Genomic DNA, 23711 nt, shown 5'->3' with positions numbered 1-23711 from the left:
TTGGGCGTGCTCGAAGTAATGGATGTGGCTCGTAAATGATTGTATTAATGCTCTTTCCATGCTGTCGTTTGCGGTCAAGAGTGAAGGTATTCAGAGACATCAAAACCGCATTTATTACCAAACGAGCATAGATCGCCAACTTTCATTTTCATTGCGGGAGTATATCAGTACTGACTTTCAGTGTGATATATTATTCATGGGGAAAAAGTCCCGCGTACTCATCAAAACCTGAGTGTAACCCCCGCCGGACATCAACCTCGATCTTGCTTCGAGGGCCTATAACACCAAACCAAGCTGTATCATGTACAACTCGAAATCCCCCCAACACCTCGGCCAAAACACCCTTGGCGTATTGGCATCGTCCCGCTCACTCAGTTTGCGCATCTCTCGATACACACATGCTGCAGGGAGCCTCGTTTCACACAGCACCTAAACAGCTACGCCATCGCCGCCACCGCTACCGCCAACAGACGACTCACTCAGCCAACTTAGACCAGCCACTCAAGGATCACAAAAGATGTCAAAATCTCCAACCGTGCCCGAGAACACGGCATCGCCGAAGCTCTGCTTTGAAATTGAGCCGATTGCATTTTTGCATTGCTCTGCCGTTCCCCTCACGTTAGTGTCGTGATCCTCTCTCTCAACTCAACCCATCGATGTGTGTGCAGGGAGGAATCAACGGCACGGAGTAGACCGTGAAACTCACCAGCTTGCTCGTCGCATTTTGTAACCTCGAACTTTTGCGGCCCGTTGTTGGCTGCTTGTGAGCACTTATTCTTCTGGTTGTCGCAAGATCTGCCCGCGGCCGTGGTAAAATCGGGCTACAAGTGAGCAAGTCGTCAGCAAAACAGTCTCCCATAGCCACCGCACCCCCGGTGGACAGGTCAGAGATCATGCGGGAAACTCACGAAAGTGTCGCCGTCGACCTCGAACGGTCGACTAGGGTTATTTGACTTGGTAATCTGTTTCCAAGCCACAAAAGTCAGCAACAACGTTCGTCCTCTCGTTCCCTCATCCTACTCCTAGACCAGCGCCCCTCTTCCAGACGCCACACCGAGCTCCTCCCCGGCAGCCAGGCGTTTGAGAATCGCGCCCACGAGAATCAACAACTCGCTCGCTCTCGAGGTTTTGGCAGAATAAGATGAGAGAAATATCCAAATAAACGTACCGCTGACGCCTGGACACCACCCAAGTTCCCCTCAAAAGTCTGTAGGTTCTGCGCCGTCTGTCGAGGCAGCAGGCCCATGTTCCACCCCGCCCGCATCTCGTCGCCGAGATCCATCGCCATCACGCCCGCTACCACCACGGTGGCCGCCGACAGGGCGTTGAATAGTGTTGACGTCCTCATTGCCTTTTGTCTCCTTTCTCGTGTGACCTTTGCTCTCTTCTCTTCTCCGACGCAAGTGTTGGATAGCGTTCTCCTACGATCTATTAATCGATAGAGTCGGTTGCTTTCGTCGAATATCGCAGCCCGTGATTGTAATCGTAACCAGTCGATTCTCCCCCTCTTGTCCAGAAAAACTTTCTAGCTCCGTCTTCACCAGCGCATCGAATTGAAATATTAGAAATACGTCGTTGAGATGGTTAACCAAGGCTCAACCTCGTCGAATCGTATGTAGCGTCGTCAACGAAGCGCTGGCAGAGATGGATGGAATGGCGACGCAGCGCTCAATAGGAAGCAATTGGACGACGTTGAAACGGACAAAGGGACGTTGTAGAGGAAAAAGGAACAACCAACGTCCGCCCCTCAAACTTTAGCAGCTTTCCGATTAACAGGCGCCCGCCTCTACGACAAATGTACGCCACGGAAGGGGGAGAAGTCCAGGCAGGGCCTTACAGCAGCAGTGACGGGAACCTGAAACGTGGAAAAGATCCAATCACGGCTGCCCACAAAAAGCTGGGATGCAGCACCACCACCGCACACCCGAAACACCACTGAGACGGATATTCGTATTACGGATAGGCTAGCTTGTTGCCTCCACGTGATATTGCTCAGACGGGACGGCAGCCGAAAAGGACAATCATGCTGGCGCTGAGTTCATCGGATGGCATTTGGATGACGGCCGATCAGATCGGGATAGATAGAATGGATTAGAGTTCGAGGGAGGTGTAGCAATTAATCGGTTGAACTAAGTCCCTCCCTCCTCCCCAGCCTCAGCAGCCAACAGACTTCACTTACGTCATTTTGAATATGGTATATGCTTCTTTTTGCCTTTCAACATTTTGATTCTTCGGCGATCCTGATATTAAAGTTGTATCTCAACGTACTAACAAGGCTATAGGCCTAGAAGGCTGCCCGTCAGACTTGCTTGTTGCGGTCTCTGTGTCTTTGCTGGTGTCGATGCCCTGACCTGATGCGCGACTCGTTTGAAGCCCACGCTAGTTCAGTGAAGTAATCATCCTTAAACCCAGCTGACAAACAAGAGTAATTTCCTGCCTTCTATGTACATGTTTCTATCCATTAGTCCTGAGACCTTGCGATATGCAATCCTGCCTGCCATAGTAATCTGGCGGCCCTAAACTCCACATAACTGGTGGAAAGGCCAGCCGCAACACTGAGTAAAAAGAGAAATCAAGGAATGTGGCATCCGTATGGGATAGACCGGGGAATCAACGCTTTCTGCCGCAAAAAATTATCATCGAATATCGCAATAGACGTGTCCTCAGAAGTTGGATGATGCGTTGACTTGGTTCGGCGCGTGGTAGCTTTCGAGAGTCGACTGGAAGGGAGTACGGCCAGGTCCAGTTCCCTGGGCACTGCTGACCTCGTTCTTGGGCTCGTTGCCGTACTGGTTGTTGTACTCCATGAGGCCATCGTTCTCCTCGGCCTGCTTTTTCTTTCCCCAAATCCTCCATGCGACAAAGCCCAAGGCGCCGAGGACAATGGCACCGCCGACACCGACAACAACACCAATGACAGTCTTACGTGTCTCCGAAGACATGCCTGATGAGCCTCCAGAGTTGGCCTGATTGAGGCCGGGCGTGCTCGTGACGGTGGCCTCGGAGGTAATGGCGGTTGCTACACCAGCGGAGTTGGTGGTCGTAATGACAACCTTGATGGTAGAGGTGACGGCTTTGGCGGTAGTCAAGTGGGTGGAAGACACGGTACTCGAGCTGGTGGTCTCGTCGTTGTTGCTAGCAGCGGGTGTGGTGCTGGTACTCAGGGTTGTAGGGGCGGGCTGTGTGGCTTCCGGTGTTGTGGTAGACGCGGGCGCACTGGCGGATGGGGTTGGGTCGGCGGCGGCGGCAGAGGTGGTGGTACTGACAACGGCGACGGTGGTGCTGGTACTCGGGGCAGCTGTCGTTGTTGTAGTGACGGCAGCGGCCGATGTTGTGGTTTGGGCAGCAGTTGTTGTCGTGTCGGCGCCGCTGGGTGTTCCTGATTGTCTCTTAAGAAGGCCATCGCGGGGTTCGACTCTGTTGAAGTTGAACCATGACGCCTGAGCGACCGAGGCGAGGGCAAGGAGCTGAATTGCGCGTGTGGGATGCATTGCGACTATGCTCAATGACTAGTTTACCAGATGCTGGCGGTGCTTCAATGATGGATATGTCCAGTCGGCCGACTGTTGGGGATACTTGTTGTCGTCGGTCAGGTCAGTCGAAGAATCAATCGGTTGTGTGCCGACAACCTAATTCTTTTGGTGGTAGGGTCAAAGACACAGGGTTCTGAGGTGACTCGTGAGGCGACTCGTGAGTGTCTGGAATTCTCGGACAGTTCTTGCGTGCCGGGTGGGTACGAAATAGGAGAGTGGCACGGGTCAGGGGGGAGGGCGGAAGCGACCGGTATATTAACAAGGTAAAGTGGGATTTTGCAAAAGGTGATGCAGGATTCACTCGGAAGCAAACGACAGGAAGGAGCTCAGAATGACGATTAAGGAAAAAGCGAGTGAATATGTGGTTATTCTCTTCCAAGTGAGGGATGAGTTGGGATAGGTTTTGAGGGTGGGAGGTGTGGAACGGGCGGGAAGGTCAGAAAAACAAGACTTCGTATTCGACCTGGAGAGGGTGGTCAGTGTGAAAAGGCAGGAGCGCTGGGCGGGTGCAAGTCCAGGTGCAGGTACCACTATACCAGGATGCAGGGCCGGGCCACCTGTTTTTTCATCCGTCGCACTGTCCGTGTGGTGGCTGTACTTGGCTCCTTCCTGGCCAACAAGCGTCAAAAAAGGGATCCCCAAGCAGAAAACCGCCAGCAACGTTGCGCAGGGAGACTGAACGTGGGAGAGCGAGCCGGTAGGGACCCCGGGGGGACTGGTGCAAGGGACAACGTGGTGGCGGTCTAGTGGCCTGAGACATCAAGTCATCATTCTCAGATTTGTCCGCTTCTCGAGCGATGACGACTTTTCATTGGTCAAGCATTTGAACCCTTGGCCCGACGCGGGGCACTGTGGCACACGACGACCAACGCTGCAGCCACTCAGAGTGGAGCGGGCTGCGTCTCTTGCCTTGGGCTCTTGGCGAATCAGATGGCGTTACTCTCAGACCGTCGCTGGTTTTTTTTCCTTTCCGACAGCTCCAGCTCCCATCCGTTCGCTCACGCGCTCAGATCACTCAGTCAGGTCGTCTTTCCGCCGCCTCGACACAACCGAGAATATGGCCGAGCCTCTGTCCAGCTGTCAGCAGCGTCTAGCGGCCGAGTAGTTGGTAAAACGGCTTAAACGGCCCCTTCTAGGCCGTCAGATGGCTCCCAAGTCTGGTCCAGCCCGCTGCAAACGCTGACTCTGTTGCATTTCTTTCAGTGGTTGGCGCTGACTGTTTGCCGTCAGGAGTTTCTCTGCCGGCCCTAGGTGCAGCAACCCGATGTTGGATGGCGCGCTTTTTCTTTCATCGGCAGACGCTGAGGGGGCCAAAAATAGCCATGGTCAATCTGTTGTCGAAGAATATTTCAACAAGCCCCGGTGGCTTCACTTGCAGGACACCAGGAGTTGCTGTTACAGTAGCATACCACAACGACGATGACGATAGGATGAGATGGGGATTCAGGCTCTTTACTTCTCTGTCTGGTCCAGAAAGGAAGGGAGCGACAATGTTGTGCCGTCTGACCAAGCACTTCTCAGATGCTCAAGCATCATAAGCAAAGCAAACACACATTTGCTGGCGGCCTGGCACCATTGGATCGATGGAAAAACACCAGCATTCAAGCCGCCGGTTGTCTCCATCCACCGCAATGCACCATGCCTGCACTGGCTGCACTGGGCCGATCTTGTCTCTATTTTCAGCATCGACCCGTGGCTCTTTGCTCCAACCCCCTCCGCTTCTGCCAGCCTGGCGTGCCTGACCCGGCCAATTTTCATCCAGGGTCTTCTTCCAAGCAAGTCTCCACCATCCCCCGGGCCCCTCGCAGTATTCGTCATTCTCCCCGGCCCCGTCCGAGAATCCGGATTCCACAGCGTTTTCCAGAACTCGGCATTCGTCGTCGCTCCACGGCGCTCTACTACCTACCTACTTTGTATGTATACGTACGGATGCAATAGTACCGTAGACACAATAGCCCTAGGATTTATGAGGGGTCTATGGGGAGAAGGCACAGGTCAAGGATTTCTCGGACAACTAGCATCGCCTCACTGGGCCATTGAGATTTGCCTTCCGCGACTACAGTCTGCAGGATGACGCTGTCGACAATCTTCGCGAGAAGCTCCAGCAATGCACTCCCGTATGGTCTGCGGCCGGCGCATCTCGAAACGTCAGCGACAAACCCGATGAAATGATTTGTCGGCTCGCAACTGTTCCACCCAGTGGTGAATTTCCAGATGAACCGCTCAGTAAGCCGCTGTTTGAAGGAAACTAAACACCCCTAGGCCCTGAACGCTTTTCGCCTGGCTTTCACAGTTCATGGTACCCTTTATTCGAAGCTCCGTTTCCTAGCGTCTTCGTCATGGGCTCCTCTTCTTCCCACATCCCGGCGCAGCATCCGTGGAGTCGTCTGTGGATGCCCAAAAGGCGAACGATGGCAGAACAATAATCCGCCTACAGCAAGCATTCGCCTTCGGCGGATCTTAGCGCCAGAGGAACCGGTGGCTCACGGGCACCCGCTTCCGTTAGTGCGATGGTGTGAAGCAATGCGTTCCAGCACACAGGGAAGACAAACCGCGCATTGAACCCTTGACAATACGCATCGCCTCTCGATACAGTGGTACATTTGAATCACCTTCCAGCGGTCAGTGTGTAGGGGCTAGATTGAGTTGTTTGCCAAAGTCGTATTCTGTCTTTTTCCAAGGGTCGAATATAGCCGAGCTGCCAATGACAGTAAGCTCGGGAGCTCGCAGGTGTTGACATCATAGGACGGTAAACCCCTGGGATTTTATGTCGCAGTTTATATTGCACTTCTCTGTTGACCTAGCTGGACAACCGTGTTTCACGAGCCTCACAACTTGAATTCACTAGTCAGAAGCCAGAGCATGAACAGATTGACTCAAGTCGTTTCAACACCGCAAAAATGAGTCGCAGACTACTCGATGAGCCATTTACAATACATACATCTTTACTATTCAATCCAAGGAACAAAACGTTTGACAAGGACATATCAATTGTCGTGGATCCATCGACCGGCGTCATTGCAGATGTGTATGAACGGAAAAGATCCAGCAATGTCGAGTTGAATGGGCATGATATCGATCTTCGGGGCAAGGTTGTGATGCCAGGATTTGTTGACGCTCACACACATGTCTTTCTGCATTCCTACGAGTGAGCCTCGCCGATGTGACACAACGTGCTTTGAGTATCTGACAATACCCAGCGAAGCATCGTCAACCGTCCAGATGCGCGACGAAAGTGTCGTCGAGCGAGTCGTTCGTGCAACGAATCATCTCCGGGCCGCCCTTCTGTCTGGTTACACCACCTACAGAGATTTGGGCACCGAGGGACTGCGCTCGTTCGACGCAAACCTGAGAGACTGCGTCAATCGAGGTCTCTTGCCCGGCCCCCGGCTCTTCGTGGCCACCGAGTGCCTCGCCAGCACTGGGTCGTACGAGGTCCGCCACGAGAACTCGTTGGTCAAGCTGCCGCGCATTTCCGATGCCTGCGACGGTCCCGTGGGCGTTCGACAGGCCGTCCGGCGCCGTGCGGGTGACGGGGCGGACGTAATCAAGTTCTACGCAGATTATCGACGCAAGGTGATGCGGTTTCCGCCTCTAGGAGATGCGATCCCGTTTCTTCCTTCGGATCTCAACCCGTCGGTTGTTATGTTTAACCAAGAGGAAATGGACGCAATTGTCCAAGAAGCCAGGCTCGGTGAGCTGCCCGTGGCGTGCCACGCAACCACGGCGAAAGCCGCTCTCATGGCTATCAAGGCCGGCGTCGACTCCATTGAGCACTGCAACGAGGCCACCGATGAGGTCTTTCGAGAAATGGCCCGCCGCGGTACCATTTTCGTCCCTACGCTCGGCGTTATGAGGATGTCACCGGACTTTAACAACATTAGCAAGCGGGTCAAGAGAGCACATGGCCTCGGTGTGCGTCTCGCCGCCGGAGGTGATACCGGAGCTTTTCCTCACGGGGAAGGTGCCGTTGAAATGGAACTCATGATTCGGGCTGGGGTTCCTGTTGTGGATGTGCTGGAAGCATGCCTGATGGGCGGTTGGGAAAGCTGTGGTAAGGAGAAGAGCGGTTTTTTGTTCGGTTCGATCGAGAAAGGATACCGAGCCGATATCATTGCCTTGGAAACAGACCCCAGAGAAGATGCAGGGGCCTTGAGGAAGGTCAGTTTTGTTATGAAGGACGGCAAGGTCTGGAAGAAGGATGGACGAGCTGTTGGCTTCTTCGAGGAGCAGATCGCCAGCTCGAGTCCCGGCGTTGAAGAGGAGTCGGAATGGATTCTTGTTTAATTGCGTCATGTGGACTTCATCAATCACAAGTAATCAATCGCTTGCCTACACCAACTACCCATATTGAGCAACTGGGTTACATTGCGCAGTTGGATCATCGCCAACAAGCGACGGATACGAGTTTGAGTGCGACCAGACAGTCACAATCGACAAAGTTGGAACACAATGTGACTCCGTTCTGCTGACAACCAACGGGCATCGCGTTAATTGACCTTGAATCAGGTACCGGATACGACCAGCGTGTGCTCGTCAACGACATTCTTTCGTCGCATTGCACCGTCGGATTTGCCTCCGCACGCAATCGGTCGAGATGATTTCTAGCAATTCCGGATGTCGAGAGGGGTTGGAACCGCTCCTCCACATGCTCCAACGATCACCACCACCTCTCCGCACGGCTCCTGCTGGCTAAGCTGGGGAAGCTTAATCAAATCGCCTCTAGCCAACCTCTTTTTGGACTACTCAACACTGCAACTATGGCTGCATACCATGCATACCATGGACCAAGCTTTCCTCTGCCCACGGGCATCGGACGATCGTTTCGTATGCGAAGCTAATCACACCTGTTCTTCCGGACATCCTCTTACGCTGATACACCTTCCGGGAAAATGGAGGAGAGGGGAAATGATGAACGATGGACTTTGCTACGCACACAAATATTGACTACCACAATCTGCGCGGTCGCCGGCACTAGAGCACCTAGAAGAATATCGGTCTCCGGAGGACTCTCAGGGTTCGCGGCTGCAAAGGTCCGAAGTTGACTGTGACATATATCATGTACGGGCGGCACCCGGCGTTTAGTCTCATTCTTTTCCTTCTCCGTTTGACAGCCGCCACCCGGTACCCGCCAGCATGAGGCTATCACTCTTCTCGATCGCCTCGCTAGGCATCGGATTCTGGACTGCAGTATCCGCGGGCCTCGTCGGAGGTCGTCCTCCCACGGTGATCATCAAAGACGAGAAGAGAGATCAGCTCCAGGACATCGTGACATGGGACGAGCACTCGCTCTTCGTCCGCGGAGAGCGGGTCATGATCTTCTCCGGCGAGATCCATCCCTTTCGGCTGCCCGTCCCGTCCCTGTACCTAGACATCTTCCAAAAGGTCAAGGCCCTGGGTCTCAACACGGTCTCATTCTATGTCAACTGGGCGCTGCTTGAGGGGAAAGCCGGCGAATTTACCGCCGAGGGCGTGTATGATCTCAAGCCCTTCTTCGACGCCGCGACCAAGGCGGGAATCTACCTCATTGCGCGCCCTGGCCCGTACATCAACGCAGAGGTCTCTGGCGGCGGGTTTCCGGGCTGGTTGGCAAGACTTCGGGCAAAGTTGAGGACTTCGGACCCCGAGTTCCTCTCCGCGACGGATAAGTATGCATTTAGCCAAGTGGAGAGTCTTGATATTATCAATGACTGACACCAATAATTAGCTACATGGCAAAGATTTGCGGCATCATCGCCAAGGCCCAAATCACCAACGGCGGCCCTGTTATTCTTCTGCAGCCGGAGAATGAGTACACCAACTTTGAGAACGGCAGCAGTCCCGATGGAAAGTACTTCCAGTATGTCATTGACCAGGCTCGCAAGGCTGGGGTCGTTGTTCCCCTCATCAGCAACGACGCCAGACCATTGGGACACAATGCGCCTGGGACGGGGGTTGGAGCCGTTGACATCTACGCAAGTGGTACCAAAGCTGTGCCAGAGACTCTAGACTAACATTTGTATTCAGGGTCACGATGGGTACCCGCTGGGATTTGACTGTGTACGTAGTAGTCTGGATGTGATTCCAAAATCGTTGCAGTGTACTGACCCCAAAGACATAGGCAAACCCGAATACGTGGCCAGGTGGCAAGCTGCCAACTAATTATCACGCACTACATTTGCAACAAAGTCCCAGCACTCCATACTCGATATTAGAGGTAGGCAGACAAACATCGATAGAGGAGAAACTTGAATTCACTCGTCACAGTTCCAAGGAGGGTCTTTCGACCCCTACGGCGGACCTGGTTTCGAAAAGTGTGCAGCATTGCTTAACCACGAGTTTGAGCGCGTGTTTTACAAGAACAATTTTGGAGCTGGCGTCACAATTTTTAATGTTTATATGGTGAGTAGCAGCAAAGGAGTGCGGATGGGAAGCCGAGACTGACGTCAATCTAGATATTCGGCGGTACAAATTGGGGTAACCTGGGACATCCAGGAGGATACACATCATACGACTACGGTGCCGTAAGCTTGTTGCCTCCAGATTGATTGAGACCATTTCTCCTAACATTTTGCAAGGCCATCACAGAAGAGAGAAGTGTCGCAAGGGAAAAGTACTCTGAGTTGAAGCTCGAGGCACAATTTCTTAAAGTTTCACCTGCATATCTGACGACAACGCCCGGAAACCTGACTGTTGGGGTATACAGCGCAACTCCGGACATCACAGTCACTCCGCTGCTAGGGAACGGGAACGGCTCGTTCTTTGTCGTCCGGCACAGCAACTACTCCAGTCTTGCCACGACAGATTATACACTTCGTCTACCCACGTCACAAGGAACAATCACGATCCCGCAATCCCGCGATCTGCTTCAGCTCACCCGCCGTGATTCAAAGTTCGTCGTCACAGATTACCCTGTTGGGGAAACGATTCTTTTGTATTCAACGGCCGAGATTCTTACCTGGAAACACTTCAAGAACCAGACGGTTCTTGTCGTTTACAGTGGGCTAGGCGAGACACACGAAATAGCGATCAAATCGACCGTGACGCCTTTTCTTATAGAAGGTACTAGTGTTGACCACAATTATGTGAATAAAACCTTGCTCTTGGCATGGGAGACGTCAAGCACTCGAAGGGTGGTCAAGGTTGACAACCTGGTTATTTACATTCTAGGTTTGTACAGCAACACCTGTATACCATAAGCTCCAAGGGCTAACGCATTGCAGACCGCAACTCGGCATATAACTACTGGGTGCCGGACAAACCCGGGGGGAGCCAACCAGCATATGGGACGTCCATTATGAAACCAGACTCGCTGATTATCAATGGTGGATACTTGATAAGATCGATCTCAATACAGGGTGACACTCTCAGGGTCCAGGCGGATTTCAATCGCACTGTTGAGCTGGAGATTATTGGCATTGAACCCGAAGTCACGAGGCTTGAAGTCAACGGCAAGCAGCTGGACCATACAACGAATAACCTGACTAACTGGATTGCGAAACCGTCCCTCGCGGATGGTACGCTAAGCCTTCCGGACTTGAAGTCACTCAACTGGAGCTCCATCGACTCTCTCCCTGAGATCCGCGCAGGCTACGACGACTCTGCGTGGCCTCTCGCAGATCACAAGACCACAAACAACACAATTGCCAACCTCACCACTCCAGTCTCCCTCTTCGCCTCAGACTACGGCTTCCACGCGGGCACGCTCGTCTTCCGAGGCTACTTCACCTCAAAAGGCACAGAAAACATGCTCAACATTACAACCCAGGGCGGCTCCGCCTTTGCGAGCTCCATCTGGCTGAACGAAACCTTTCTCGGTTCCTTTGCCAACGGCCCGGACGCCTCCGGCGACAATAACTCCAACTACACCATGACGAACCTCACCGCGGGCGCGACATACGTCCTGACAATCCTCGTCGACACCACCGGCCTCGAAGAGAACTTTAACATTCCCGCAGACATGATGAAGAACCCGCGCGGGATCATGGACTACATCATCACGTCCCCCTCCGGCGCCCAGACGAACGTCACGACGTGGAAGGTTACGGGGAATCTCGGCGGCGAGGACTACGCTGACAGATTCCGGGGCCCCTTGAACGAGGGGGGACTCTTTATCGAGCGCCAGGGCTATCACCTGCCTTCTCCGCCCGAATCTGCGCTCAATACGAAACGTTCGCCATTCGATGGGGCAGACGCACCCGGCGTGGCTTTCTACGCTGCGAAACTCGACCTACACGTCCCGGCTACGGACCTTGACGTACCACTAGCCTTTCTCTTTGACGACATCGTGGCGTCGTCCAACGGCACGGGGGCCTACCGCGCCATCCTCTACGTAAACGGGTTCCAGTACGGGCGGTACGTGAGCAACATCGGTCCGCAGACCAGGTTTCCCGTACCCGAAGGCATTCTCAGGTATCAGGGGACCAACTACATCGGCCTGGCCGTCTGGGCTCTCGAGAAGGGCGGCGCTCGCGTGCAGAACTTCCGGCTAGACGTTGGCGAGGTGGTGACGACGGGGCGGGAGGAGGTCAAGGTTGTCGAGGCGCCGGGTTGGAGCCGGCGGGCGGGGGCATACTGAGACTGTCGTGGCACATTGCTTTCCAAGTACAAAGTATCCAAGGGTCCTAATTCATTCAAGGCGACTTCATAATTAGGTGTGTACGTTTAGTGAAGAGTGGACGTCCTTGGTAGCAGTAGATGGGTTTCTCAGCGCATGATTATTATCCGGCTGAGCTCTTCTAGACTTTGTGAGTCGAGATGATTGAAAACGTCTTACGCCCAAGTATGACCCCTTGTAAAAGGAACATTGTCTTGAACAAGGCGATACCTCAATCCGGCTGGCGCTATTTCCAGAGACACTACCAATGACACACACCGAATACGATTGTCTCCCACCAGGCGGACCACGGGTCAATATATTTACCTGTATCTGGGTGGATTAATACTCTTGGGAAGATGAGGATTATCCATAGATATGATGCGAAAGGGGCTGGATACTTGGCGAATGCGTAGTAGTAGATTCTGACATAGAACATGGCTTGACGAATAGAATTTGGCGAAAAATGTCTTCATCATTGGATCTCACCAGGTTGTGTACAAGATTGACGTTGACTCTTTTCCTCTCTTCTTTCCATAATAAGGCAGTAACTACCTGGTTGCTTGACAAAGTTGCTGACACTAATAACGGCATTTAGCTTGTGACCGGAAATACCCTGTAGTCCAAACGACTACGCATGTGGAAGGTAGGTATTGATCATCTGATAAATTAAGCTTAATCATTAGACTACTTTGGTCCCTCACAGGTGTGATTGCGTCAACCGCCGCGATTGAAGCAGTCGTCTAGCATCTCAATTTACAAGTAGTCTATTATTGACCAATGAAAGGGTCCTTTTCTTCTCAAACAGGCTAACAGCTCTCGGGCTACACTCGCTACCTACTGACATCGTAAGGCTGATACGGATACTGAGCAGTTTGTCGCAAGTGAAGGAAGAACGACAGCAGCTCGAGTGGGCATTAGATGTGGAGCGTCTAGATCATGACATTGATTACAGATTGATTCATGCAATTCTACTTGACTTTAGCAGCTTTGCTTAGCAACTGAGCGCCCCAGTAGCGTGGTTCAGCTGCTTGTACTTGTGTAGCAAACATCTGCTATTCTGGGTTTCACACCGAATAGTCAAGTCGTACGGCATTGAAGTGCAGCAATCCTTATACATTGACTGCGCTTGAGGAGGAAGAAAGAGTAGATTGCCGCATCCCTCTGATTCTCCGTGGAGTTTACTGCCGTTTGAATGGCCGGCTCTGATTGGCCTAATGTTTACGGCCAGTACACCGCCTTTCACCTTCAGATTCTGCCGACTGCTTCGATCCCTGCCTTGCCATCATTTCAGGCCAAGCTGTGTGATACGGGTACCCACTGAAGATAGCATCGCCGAAACAGTCATAAAGTTTCCAAGCCGGCATGGGTTTGGATTCATGAATTATCTTGGTTACAATTTAGCATTGGTATTCTTGCGGCGTTCGTGAAGACAACATTTCAAGAACCCTCGATGTCTGTGATACCCAAGTGCCCAGGACTTAGACCCAGGCTTGAGAGGCAAAAGTCTATCTGATTACGCACAAGGGACCCTCAATGGGAAGGGAAAGGCAAGGTCCCTGATGCCGAACGTCTAAAAATCGACAGCAAGAGAAGAAAAACCTTGTTATCTCATCAGAAGGAGGTGTTTGTTACGGTCAGCTAGTCGTAGTGAGTTATGTTTGCAGTTCGAGATCCTTTTCCTGATAAGGGCCGCGTCTTCTCATCCATCGATGGACATCAACTCAAGCGTGACGAAATCATCGTCGACTCGGGCTGCAGCGGTTTTCTGTTCAACGAATTGAATCTTTTCACATCTAGATCGCTCGTGGGGACTTGCAGCCTTTCACTGCTGCCAATGGTGACTCTATCCAACCACAAGGTAGTGGCAGTCTGAAGGATACACACATCCATAATCCACTCAACCTTGCCGAGAGGCTGAGAAGTAGTGATGTTAACCAGGGTGTCAGAATTGTAGTTGTGTTCGATTCCGGACTTGCGGAGCCTCCCCAGACTGAGCAGATTAGCAGGGCTCACGGGGCTGTAATCGACGTCTTCGATGACCCAGTCGATGGTCTTGCACTCATCCAGGGGATCTATGGTCTGGAAGAAGACCGTGCCACTTAAAACCTGGAAAGGAACGCCGGAGTGCTGTGCCACTTACAATCAGGAAGGCCGCGCACGTGGCCAGGCAGACAAATATGAGTATATACCTTCCTGAACCGGGGATTTTAATCGATCGTCCCATCCTCATTTAATATTCCGTGCCTTGATCAAAAAGTTCCTCGACGTCGGAATCACTGCAGCTCTTTTCGCTCCTCCCTTTTCGCTTTTCGCGCTTTGCTCTTTTCTTTTCACTATATCCAGTTTTTTTCTAAGCGCCCCATACACAAACACAGCTGGAGGCTGAAGACAAGGATGAAAGCAACAGCATCAGCATCAGCACCATCAGATGGCCGGAACAGCAATGGCGAGGCGAGCGAAGGCTTAGTAGAATCCGCGCCAGCGTCCACGATGGATACCGCAGGCATTACCAAGCAGTCCGGTCTCGCCTCCTCGGATCTACACGGCTTCAAGTTATACATGGTTCTTATTAGCGTCTGCTTCGGCGCCTTTGTCATGGCTCTCGATGTCCATGTCATCGGGACGGTTCGTCACCCCGCCAACACTTACACTCGCTCTCTGTCTCTATCTCCCTCTCTCTTCCTATTCAAGGAAATACTAACTTTGCTCTTATTTAGGCCATTCCGTCCATCACCTCCGACTTTCAGAATACATCACACATATCTTGGTATCCAGCAGCCTACACGTTGGCGGTCTGCTCGCTCACCCCCTTGGCGGGCAAAATGGCCAGTGTGTTCTCGCTCCGCTGGGTTTACCAAGGCTTTTTCTTCGTCTTCCTCGTCGGTAGTGCCATATGTGGCTGGGCCTCCACAAGCGAAATCTTCATCGCCGGCCGTGCCGTCTCGGGTATCGGCGCAGCTGCAGTCACCAGTGGATGTCTCACCGTCGTCTTGGTCATATCTTCACCCCAACGTAGGCCGTTGTACATCGGCCTGTGCAGCAGCTGCTTTGCCCTGGGTCTGATTCTCGCCCCATCTCGTTGGGTCTTTCGTTTTCGTCCCCGGCATTTTCATGTTGATCCTCGCCCTGCAATGGGGCGGAAATTCGTACCCTTGGAAGTCGGCAACCATTACTAGCCTTTTGGTTGAATCAATCGTCATGCTGGGTCTCTTCGCCGTCTGGGAGTCGCGCTTGGGGGACTCGGCCATGATCCCTGGTGTTCTGGTCACAAGACGCACCGTCCTGCTCAGTGTCATCTTCTCCTTCTGCCATCTTGGTGCTCTATCCGTCTCATCTTACTACCTCCCGGAGTGGTTTCAGGCAGTCCAGGGCGCTACTCCCTTTGAGAGCGGCATAAGGGTGCTGCCGTCCGTCATCTCACAAATCGTGGGAATGATTTGTGCAGGTGCCATTGGTACGTACATTTTCGATCCCCTCACTCATTTTCCAGCCTCTTACTCGTCACCCCAGCTCTCAAAATCCGGTTTTACAACCCTTGGTTCTATGTCGGGCCAGTCTTGATGTGCACCGCGGCCGCTCTGTACACCCAGTTCACCGTCTCCAATACCCCATCGAGCCAATGGATCGGGTTCCAGGTTATCCAGGGCCTGGGTGTCGGCTTCTCCATGCAGATGCCATCTCTCATGGTCCAACTAGCGCTCAGGGACCCCCCCGATCTCTTGCCCATCGGCGTCTCGCTCAACATCTTCGCCCAGTTTCTCGGTGAGACCGTCGCGCAGGTCATTGCCGGTGCCATTTTCCACGCGCGTCTGGAGAGCCAGCTCGCCTCGCGAGCTGCGCTGAGTCACGGCCAGATACAACCACTTTACCGGAGCGGTATCGCAAACGTGCGAGCCATTGTGCACCAATATTTCCCCTCGATGTTCGACCCTATCATGGAGTCGTACAACTCTGCCATCGCTTAGACACATGTGAGTCCCCTATCTCTATGACCCGACTTCACGTTTCCATGTTCGCCAACATGTCGCTGGAAAGTTCGTCGCTGTTGCCTCAGCCGGTGTGGCTTTTTTCCTGGCCTTCGGGATCGAGTGGATCAGAATAGGGGGGTCGGCTATTAAGTTGGGCAACCAAGACAATGTGGAACCACCAAACCCGAGCAGCGAGGAGAAGCCATCAGGAGCAACGGGGCATTGAAGTCCGCTTCTCTGTCTTCGGGTCTGTCTGTAACACGTCTTCTGTTCAGGGGAAACAAAGCTTGCTCAAATATCTCGGTTGCAATACAGCTACCGGATGGTGCAGTTTATCAATGGTTCTTTGCCAATGCTGTGTGGATAAAAACTGGCTGGGGGTCGCAATAATCCTTACATGTGATACTCCTGATGTACTAAATACTTTAATATGAAGCCTTTTGACAGGGCACATCTCCCCTTAAAAATGTTACACTACGACCCTTCCTAGCACTGTCAGATTTATCTAGGAAAAAGGTCATTATAAAAGTATTAACGCATTAAAAAACGTAATACAGGCTAATAACGACGACTCAAGTTAATTTAACGCCGCGTTTAGCGCTAAAAGCTAGGCTAGTCCGGCCGGGGCCAGGTTTCCGCGCTTAGAATCCGGGGTTACGGGATGGTTTATTTTCGGCGTCATCGGAAATCTTACCTAAACCATTAACACTTAGGCAGCGCAACACGTTTAATATTAGTGCCTTCGGTTTGTGGCGTGGGCGATGATACCACGAAGCCAGGTCTGCGGCAACCAAAACACATTATTTCGAGTTTCTTCGGCCGTTTAAGCAAGCAATAAGACCTAATTATTAGGAAACAAATACACCAAGTTGCCATACTCAAACCCAGTTGCCCTACTGGCGTTATTGCCAACAACCACAGTCCTCACCTACCCGAGAACTTCAGGTTTAATTCGCCCTACTGGAGGACCACTAGTCTCTTTGCCGATTTGAAGAATCATACCGCACCATGTTATCTATACCTACTGCTAGCTATCTCCTGTGCCTGATTCTTCTAGGGCCTCGGTGGAATGAGTTTCCGAGATGGCCCTACAGAGACTTTCGATCCTCCAGCGCTGTCTCGCTAATTATCTTCAAAGGCGTCTGAGGCGGGGGCCGCATTCGGCTCCAATTCAGCTTCCCCAGACCGAAATCTGATGCTGCGGGACCTATCGACACACTACTTGATGCCTGAGTCTCACATACAATTTCATAATGGCCTGTGAATCTGGAGCAATTTTCATTTCCTTTCATACATCAACTGGGTTCCGAATTGGCCAATTGCTACCATTAGCTAAGTTATCTCATGCAACCATCTCTGTCTGCCGTGTCGCATTACGCGACCAAATCAAACGCCAAACCCTCGCCAGTCCCTGTTATGCAGCCGTCCCGAGATGAAGAATCAGAACAAGAAAAGAAAGCGTGGTTACACAGCAGCAAAAGGAACCTCCCAACCTCAAGATAACGTGAGAAAAACAAACGACAGATCCGAGTTCACTTCCACCAGCTTGTGAACTAGGCAACCAGGGATTGTGGCTCGGACTTCTCGCAGGTAAAGAGGTTGACGTGGTAGTCTCCACGAGCAGCGCAAGCCAGGATCGGCTTGTGTGGGTGGAAGGCAGTTGCCGCAATGGGAGAGCCCCTGTTCTGTTGAAGGAAGCTTGAGTAAGGTTCGACACGGGACAACTCTTGACCGTCAAAGTTGAAGACCTTAACGGCATGGGCAGATGTACCACTGCAATGAGGGGTCAGTCTAAGTCTCGCAATAGAAAGAAAGAAGGCCTGGATGACGACTTACACTGCAAACACTGGCAGGTGTTCATGCGTGCTGGCTGTTCGAAGCGTGTCTCGAGTTGTTTGGAAAACGTGAAGAGGTCGATCCATGCGAATATCCCACAACTTGACCTTGCCATTTCTGCTTGCGCTGAGCAGCTCCCGTTGTCCGCCACGCTGCAGATGTACGCTTTTGATCCATTGTCTATCCGTCTCATCCTTCCACTTCTTGATCATGGAATCCTGCGGTCTAATGCGGGTGTCGAAAACGCGAACAGCCCCGTCACCAAACCCAGCCACAACTGTGTGGCCGGTCATCTGGTCAGAGGTCAAAGAAGTGACACAAGAACCAGACCGGGCGGGAATGTCGGTGACGCACTTCTCAGAGCCAGCAGACCACACCCGAATGACTCGCACATCGCCAGCCACGAGGACGCGGCCGAGCGACTGCTGCCAGTCGAAAACCATGCCGGAGTTTACGTTACTGGGCACCATGTGCGTAAGGGCCCGCCAAGACGAGGCCAGGTTGATGGATCTGTCGGAATCGTAATTTTGGTAGATTCGGAGGACTCCGTCTGACGAGCCAGTCATTAGGAATGCCTGGTCGTCCTCATTGATGAACTTCATGTCACTGATTCTTGACCCTTCCGGATTTCCGTTGGAAAACTTGCTCAACCGAGCATGCTTTTTCCAGTCCCAGACGCACACCGTGTTGCCGTCGTCTGCAACTGCAAGCTGGTCCTCAAACTGGTGGAATGTGAGCTTGGCAGGCTGCGAGCCGTTATTGGTAATGCCCAGTTGATTGTTCCACTTGTGGCTACCAGCAAACTGCTTGAGCGGTTGCGTTTCTGTCAAGATGAAGTCATTTCGGGATCTTCTCCAGAGACGTTCATTGTACTCGGTGCTGCCTGGTTCGTCCGACTCGCTCGGCTTCATCTGAGGCTCGCAGAAGTACTCAATAGACCATTCCAGGAAGGTACTTTGCAGCGGCATAGCTGGCGCTTCGCCCAGCTTCCGATCCTCAAAACCGGTGGAGACAGGCTCTTTAGCAATATGATAATTGGCATGGATAGCCGTTGGGTCGCTCTGTTCCGGTGGTGCTTCAGCAAGCTCAGGGGCCTTGATCTTCTGGGAACCAACCCTGTGCAGACCGGGCGAAGGCGCTGGGGAGGAGTAATTTGCCTTCTCGCTGGCATCAGCCTTACCATCATTACCAAATAGTGGCAGCTGAAAAAGCAAGCTTGCTGTGCGACGCAACAGGCCAGGAGATGGCAGTGGCGGAGTTGCCAAAGAGTTGGAGACACCAATCGCATTGCTTCTTTGGCTCAACTGCAAGTGTTTCTTTGTGGATGCACGCTTTGCCCTTTTCCGGATGTCATCAATGAGGCTTTGTGCATGTTCACCAACAGGCGAAGCCATCACAACTTGGTGAACGTGGTCCACAATCATTGTAGCGTCGCGCTGAACCTCAGGATGAGGGTCAACATTCAGCATCAAAGCATGCTTCCAGCAGGCGGAAAACACGGTGTTGTGGGCGAAACCATGAACATTAGGCTTGATGGTGCCGTCTGCGTTTCTGTTTTCTCTCCGTGCATAATGCAGGCCCATCTTGTGGTCCATGCCGTCCTGGCCTGGAGGGAACAATAGGTATTCCCTCTCTTCTTGAAGCTGTTCATACGCAGCGACAATGAACTTACTCTCGAAGCGTAGAATAAACCTCGAAAGGAAGACGAGGAACTCACGCCGGACCATTGGGCTTCCGTCGTTGGCCATGTCCAGAAGTGTCCAGGCGATGGATTCTTCTATCCGAGCGACCTCATCGGTCAGGTCGATGATGCCCAGGAAAGTGGTCATGGAATACACCATAGCGGCTCGAACTTCAGGAACAGGGTCCTTTGTCAGAAATGACAACTTGGCCGGCGCGTTCTCTCGAATGCCGCGCCATTTGGCCTCTGGAAGTTCCTGCCATAGCTGACTGATGCATAGACAAGACCACTGGCGCAGGAGCGGATTCTCCTGGTTTTGCAAATGCATTAAGCAGTAAGTCATTATGTCGGTTTGATTGCACACATGCTGCCCGGGCTTATAATCCTTGCAGAGCATCGATAGAATGAAAGCGCACATCGCCTTATGCTCAGCTTCATTGACGACTGGCAAAGTCTCGGATGGCTTCAGAATTTGGGCAAAGTAGTTGTACCCGCTGTCCTTGATCAGATCTTGCTGGCAGGAGATGTCCACAGCTAGAATCCGGGTCCAAATGAAGATCATCACCGGTTTCAGTTCTGCAGCAGCCGACTGTAACAACTTCAGGACATATGGGAAAATGCCTATGCTCAGAGCGAGCTGGACTGCCCATGGACCCAGGTCGAGGAATCTTCCGAGTAAGATGAGAGCTCTGACTCTGTGCTGTTGGCTCAGCAGAACTTGTAGCACCACTGGAAGCTGCTCTGGGGGTCTTTGAGACAGGGCGTCACCACGGGTTAGGTAGACATCGAATGCTGTCAATTGTTCGGTAAAGAACGTCGAATTTTGGTACTCGTACTCAAGGCCTTCGTTCTCCTTCCTTTCTAGCATAGGCAACTGGGCCAATGCCATATCCACGGCCAAGTCCCAGCTTGCCCACAACGGGTGCTGTCGGGTCTCGGGGAGCTCAGGGAAAGACTGCGGGTGGCACCCGTAGACAGACATGATTCTCTGGGCCAGGAGAAAGTTGCGGAAAAGGGCAGCCACCATGAGATCCTGTCTGAAAAACTTTCGGAAAAGGTGCCGGGGCAGTGTAGTCCATGCGATCGTATCCGTGATGGCCGTGAAGATCCAGTTCAACTCGCCGAGTGGCGTTCTTCTCTCCTGTAGCCTGCCGGGCAGCTTCTTGGCGCGCTCTGGTGTAAGATTTGTCTTGAGAGGGTTCTGGAGAACGAAGAACCAGAGAGCCATCTCGATAGGGGTGGTGAGACATGCCGTGAATAGATCGGCTGGGAGGAGTGGGTTAGTAGGGAGATTCTCCTTAACGCCGCAGGCAGCCAAGTGGATATAGGGCTGAAACACGGTCTTCTCGTAGTTGGGGTCTCTTGCGGCAGCTTCATCCTCTTCTTGTTCGTGCTTCTCGACAAATCTGTGGTAGTTGTTGAGGATATTGCCAGCTTCGGAACAGTCCCAGACGTAAATCGTAGGGGCATGAAGCCACTGTTGAAGATCGTATAGCGAGACTGGGATATACTGCGTGTAATTCTTATTAAACACCCAGATCTCGCCACTTGCAGTGGGCTTGGGTACTCCGTGGCCATTGTAATGGAGAAGAACTCGCTCGTCTTTGGCGTTCCTACGCAAGGACTGACAGAATTTCTTCGTTTCTTCCACCGATGGATCGAGGTACTGCTTGTATCTCGTGCGGATAGCCAGCGTCTCGTACTGCGCCTGAAGGGCTTTGCCGATGTTCTCGAGGGCCTTCTGAGGTGGCGGCGTTGTAGGGTCTGTCCATGCTTCCAGTTTGGCGCCCGGGTTCGTCTTAAGCTGGTCGGGAGGCTCGACTGAAATGTTAAGGCAGACGGCCAACGCAGCAGACACCGTCTTAAGTCTATCTCGCATACGCCAGTCCTGCAGCTTGTGTAACGTCGCCTTGGGCTTGCCGGTTGTCTCGTGTCGCTTGTCGGTCCAATACATGTACCAGTTCTGGAAGCAGGAGTCAGCACGGCTCAACATGCGAGTTGAAATCAGCAAGTCCCAATGGCACAGGGAAGCGACGCTGTCGCACCCCGGTTCTTCTATATCCAAGACAGACGATATAGCCATTGATCCCATCCACCCGGGAGAATGCATCGTTTGAAAGGTCCGGATAGGAACGAATGTAGAGTTGACCCCGGATACGGTTGTGCCCCGCGTTGCCCCTCGGGACTGGGATATGGACGACAGTCTCCAAATTTGGCGTGCAACCCAAGAGAGCATGGTACCGAGTCTCCTTTCTTTGCGCGACGCGCGCCAACAGGAGGCTATGGTTAGACCAGTCCGGCTGGGAAGCGCCGCCACAAGGCCGCCAAGTGGGGAGGCGCAGAGCTTGGGATGGGAAAAAGGAAGAAGGACAAAAAGCGTAGATGGGGACGGAGGGAAAGTTGTCACTCACGTTTGCTATCTGGGCAAGTATTTCTGGTGACTCGTGATATTCGTCAAAGCCGTGTCTGGCGCCCCAATGCGGAATATCTTCTTCGGAGTGGTCAACCTCTTCAGGGCGGCTCACTCCATATTCGCTTTTGGATCGCATTAGCAGCGGCTTCACAGATGGCCGCTTCGGTCGGTCTGAATCCGATTGTTCGCCGGTGGAAAAGCCAGCAGCTAGATTCTGCTTGTTTCCAGGGGCACTTGATGGTCGTCTTGTGTTACTATCATCGTGGCTCGTGGATCGTTGAAGTGCTAGAGGGGGGCCAGCACCGCCAAAGGGTGACGGTTGCGCTGTCGCATCGGAAATTGCGGAGGATCCGTTAGGACCCTGCACTGGTGGCATATTGTTGGGACTTCCATTAACTCCGAGTAGCGCAGTGCTGTTTGTCCTTCGCGAAATGCTGGCGTAATGTCGAGGTTGAGGGGTTGAGGGTGAGGGTTTGGAGGAGCTCGACTGTCGAAGGTGACGGCCGGGCGAGGGGCGAGGATGGGTCTGATCTTGCACAGCGGCAGCCGTCATCTTGTCGGTGAGACTGTCGTCGAAATTTGAAGGTGGCGCGCAAAACACCTATGAATAATTTACCGCGACGACATGTCGGTCGATGGGTGTCGGGCAGGATGAGGTGGATGGAGATATTCGGCAGGCGATTGCGTCGGTGACGCGAACTTGGAGTTTTTGGATAGGTGACGGGAGTGACAGGTCAGGTTGGGTCAAGTTGGCGGCGCAGCGCAGCGGCTAACACCCGACTTCAGCTCAGTGTGGACAGGTCCCAGCACGGCAGTTCCACAGGGTGCGGCAGAGGTAGGTACACCTGGCCCGCGGTACAGCAACAGCCCAAAATTTAGGAATGGCACCTCACCTTGGGCTGAGGTCAGCTTCGGCCACCAGCCTATCAGGTGCTGGGAACAATCGCCTGCCTCCTGCCTCGCTCGCTCCGAAAGCTTCTTCCGATGTTCCGACAATCCTACATACCTTAATTACCTATTCCCTTCTACTCTATCTTGTACTACCTATTCATGTTTGATGCTCCTAGGAAACGGATTCCAAAATTCATCTTGTTCAATTTAGGAGCAGTGGTTCATCTCATGTGTCGACTTATCGCCAGACGCAGGTCACGTCCTGGAGCAACGATAATATCGGAAAGGGCAAAACGAATCAAAAATGATGGAGGCAATTGCAATTGATAATCTGACCCTGACCGCCTTTCAGCTCCACATCTCCGCATTTCGTCCAGTCTCGCGCGTCCACTCAGGAGCAGATCCGGATCGGGGGAGGTGAGGTAAGAGGCCTCGGCCGGATGCACGGTCCAGCTCAGAGACAAGGACGCTAATCCGAAACGAGCAACCCGATTCCCGATTCAATACGGAGTACTTTCACATGGCTCTTGCCTCGTACAACCAGAAGAGCCAAAGTTCATTCAGTCTTATTCTGTCACAGGCTGACATGAACGAAAATGTCGTCTCCGTATTGGTCCTGGGAAGATACTCAGAAATTTTCCCCTGCCAGGTACAGCAAGTTGTGAACACTGGCCTGGTTCTGGGCAGTAGGTCCCGTTGGATCGCCATACTCGCCCTTTGGAAACGGACTTTTGGGTGTGGTGAGTGTGCCTGACTATCAATGTTTGCCTAATTTGCGACATACAGTATTGCAGGCTTCGCAGCAGGAGCA

General features: G+C 52.7%; 7 protein-coding genes across 7 annotated transcripts; 4 read left to right on the top strand and 3 right to left on the bottom strand.

Annotated features, from left to right (window-relative positions):
* Window positions 1-501: 501 nt before the first annotated feature.
* CORC01_08064 (uncharacterized protein) lies at window positions 502-1348 on the bottom strand (the record flags this gene model as incomplete). The annotated part of the gene is made up of 4 exons (XM_022619699.1): window positions 502-602; window positions 707-821; window positions 909-962; window positions 1169-1348. The coding sequence occupies 4 exons, from the start codon at window positions 1346-1348 to the stop codon at window positions 502-504; spliced, it is 450 nt and encodes a 149-aa protein (XP_022473763.1).
* Window positions 1349-2663: 1315 nt separating this feature from the next.
* Window positions 2664-3491, bottom strand: CORC01_08063 (uncharacterized protein; the record flags this gene model as incomplete). Its single annotated transcript, XM_022619698.1, has 1 exon — window positions 2664-3491. The coding sequence occupies one exon, from the start codon at window positions 3489-3491 to the stop codon at window positions 2664-2666; it is 828 nt and encodes a 275-aa protein (XP_022473762.1).
* A 1680-nt stretch (window positions 3492-5171) lies between these two features.
* On the top strand, window positions 5172-5471 carry CORC01_08062 (uncharacterized protein; the record flags this gene model as incomplete). The annotated part of the gene is made up of 1 exon (XM_022619697.1): window positions 5172-5471. The coding sequence occupies one exon, from the start codon at window positions 5172-5174 to the stop codon at window positions 5469-5471; it is 300 nt and encodes a 99-aa protein (XP_022473761.1).
* A 962-nt stretch (window positions 5472-6433) lies between these two features.
* On the top strand, window positions 6434-7820 carry CORC01_08061 (amidohydrolase; the record flags this gene model as incomplete). Its single annotated transcript, XM_022619696.1, has 2 exons — window positions 6434-6681; window positions 6734-7820. The coding sequence occupies 2 exons, from the start codon at window positions 6434-6436 to the stop codon at window positions 7818-7820; spliced, it is 1335 nt and encodes a 444-aa protein (XP_022473760.1).
* Window positions 7821-8669: 849 nt separating this feature from the next.
* On the top strand, window positions 8670-12090 carry CORC01_08060 (glycosyl hydrolase family 35; the record flags this gene model as incomplete). Its single annotated transcript, XM_022619695.1, has 8 exons — window positions 8670-9181; window positions 9241-9466; window positions 9522-9572; window positions 9634-9729; window positions 9780-9914; window positions 9968-10036; window positions 10091-10682; window positions 10736-12090. The coding sequence occupies 8 exons, from the start codon at window positions 8670-8672 to the stop codon at window positions 12088-12090; spliced, it is 3036 nt and encodes a 1011-aa protein (XP_022473759.1).
* A 2415-nt stretch (window positions 12091-14505) lies between these two features.
* CORC01_08059 (uncharacterized protein) lies at window positions 14506-16076 on the top strand (the record flags this gene model as incomplete). Its single annotated transcript, XM_022619694.1, has 4 exons — window positions 14506-14736; window positions 14829-15194; window positions 15271-15565; window positions 15622-16076. 4 exons carry the CDS (start codon window positions 14506-14508, stop codon window positions 16074-16076), a joined length of 1347 nt encoding a protein of 448 aa, XP_022473758.1.
* A 1556-nt stretch (window positions 16077-17632) lies between these two features.
* CORC01_08058 (WD repeat domain-containing protein mip1) lies at window positions 17633-22562 on the bottom strand (the record flags this gene model as incomplete). The annotated part of the gene is made up of 3 exons (XM_022619693.1): window positions 17633-17852; window positions 17916-21559; window positions 22008-22562. 3 exons carry the CDS (start codon window positions 22560-22562, stop codon window positions 17633-17635), a joined length of 4419 nt encoding a protein of 1472 aa, XP_022473757.1.
* Between the last annotated feature and the right edge of the window lie 1149 nt (window positions 22563-23711).

Source organism: Colletotrichum orchidophilum (assembly GCF_001831195.1).
Source record: "Colletotrichum orchidophilum strain IMI 309357 chromosome Unknown Scaffold_67.1, whole genome shotgun sequence".
In the NCBI taxonomy this organism is placed as follows: Eukaryota; Fungi; Ascomycota; class Sordariomycetes; order Glomerellales; family Glomerellaceae; genus Colletotrichum; species Colletotrichum orchidophilum.
Note: the sequence above shows the minus strand (reverse complement) of the source record. Positions and strands in the feature narration are given on the sequence as shown.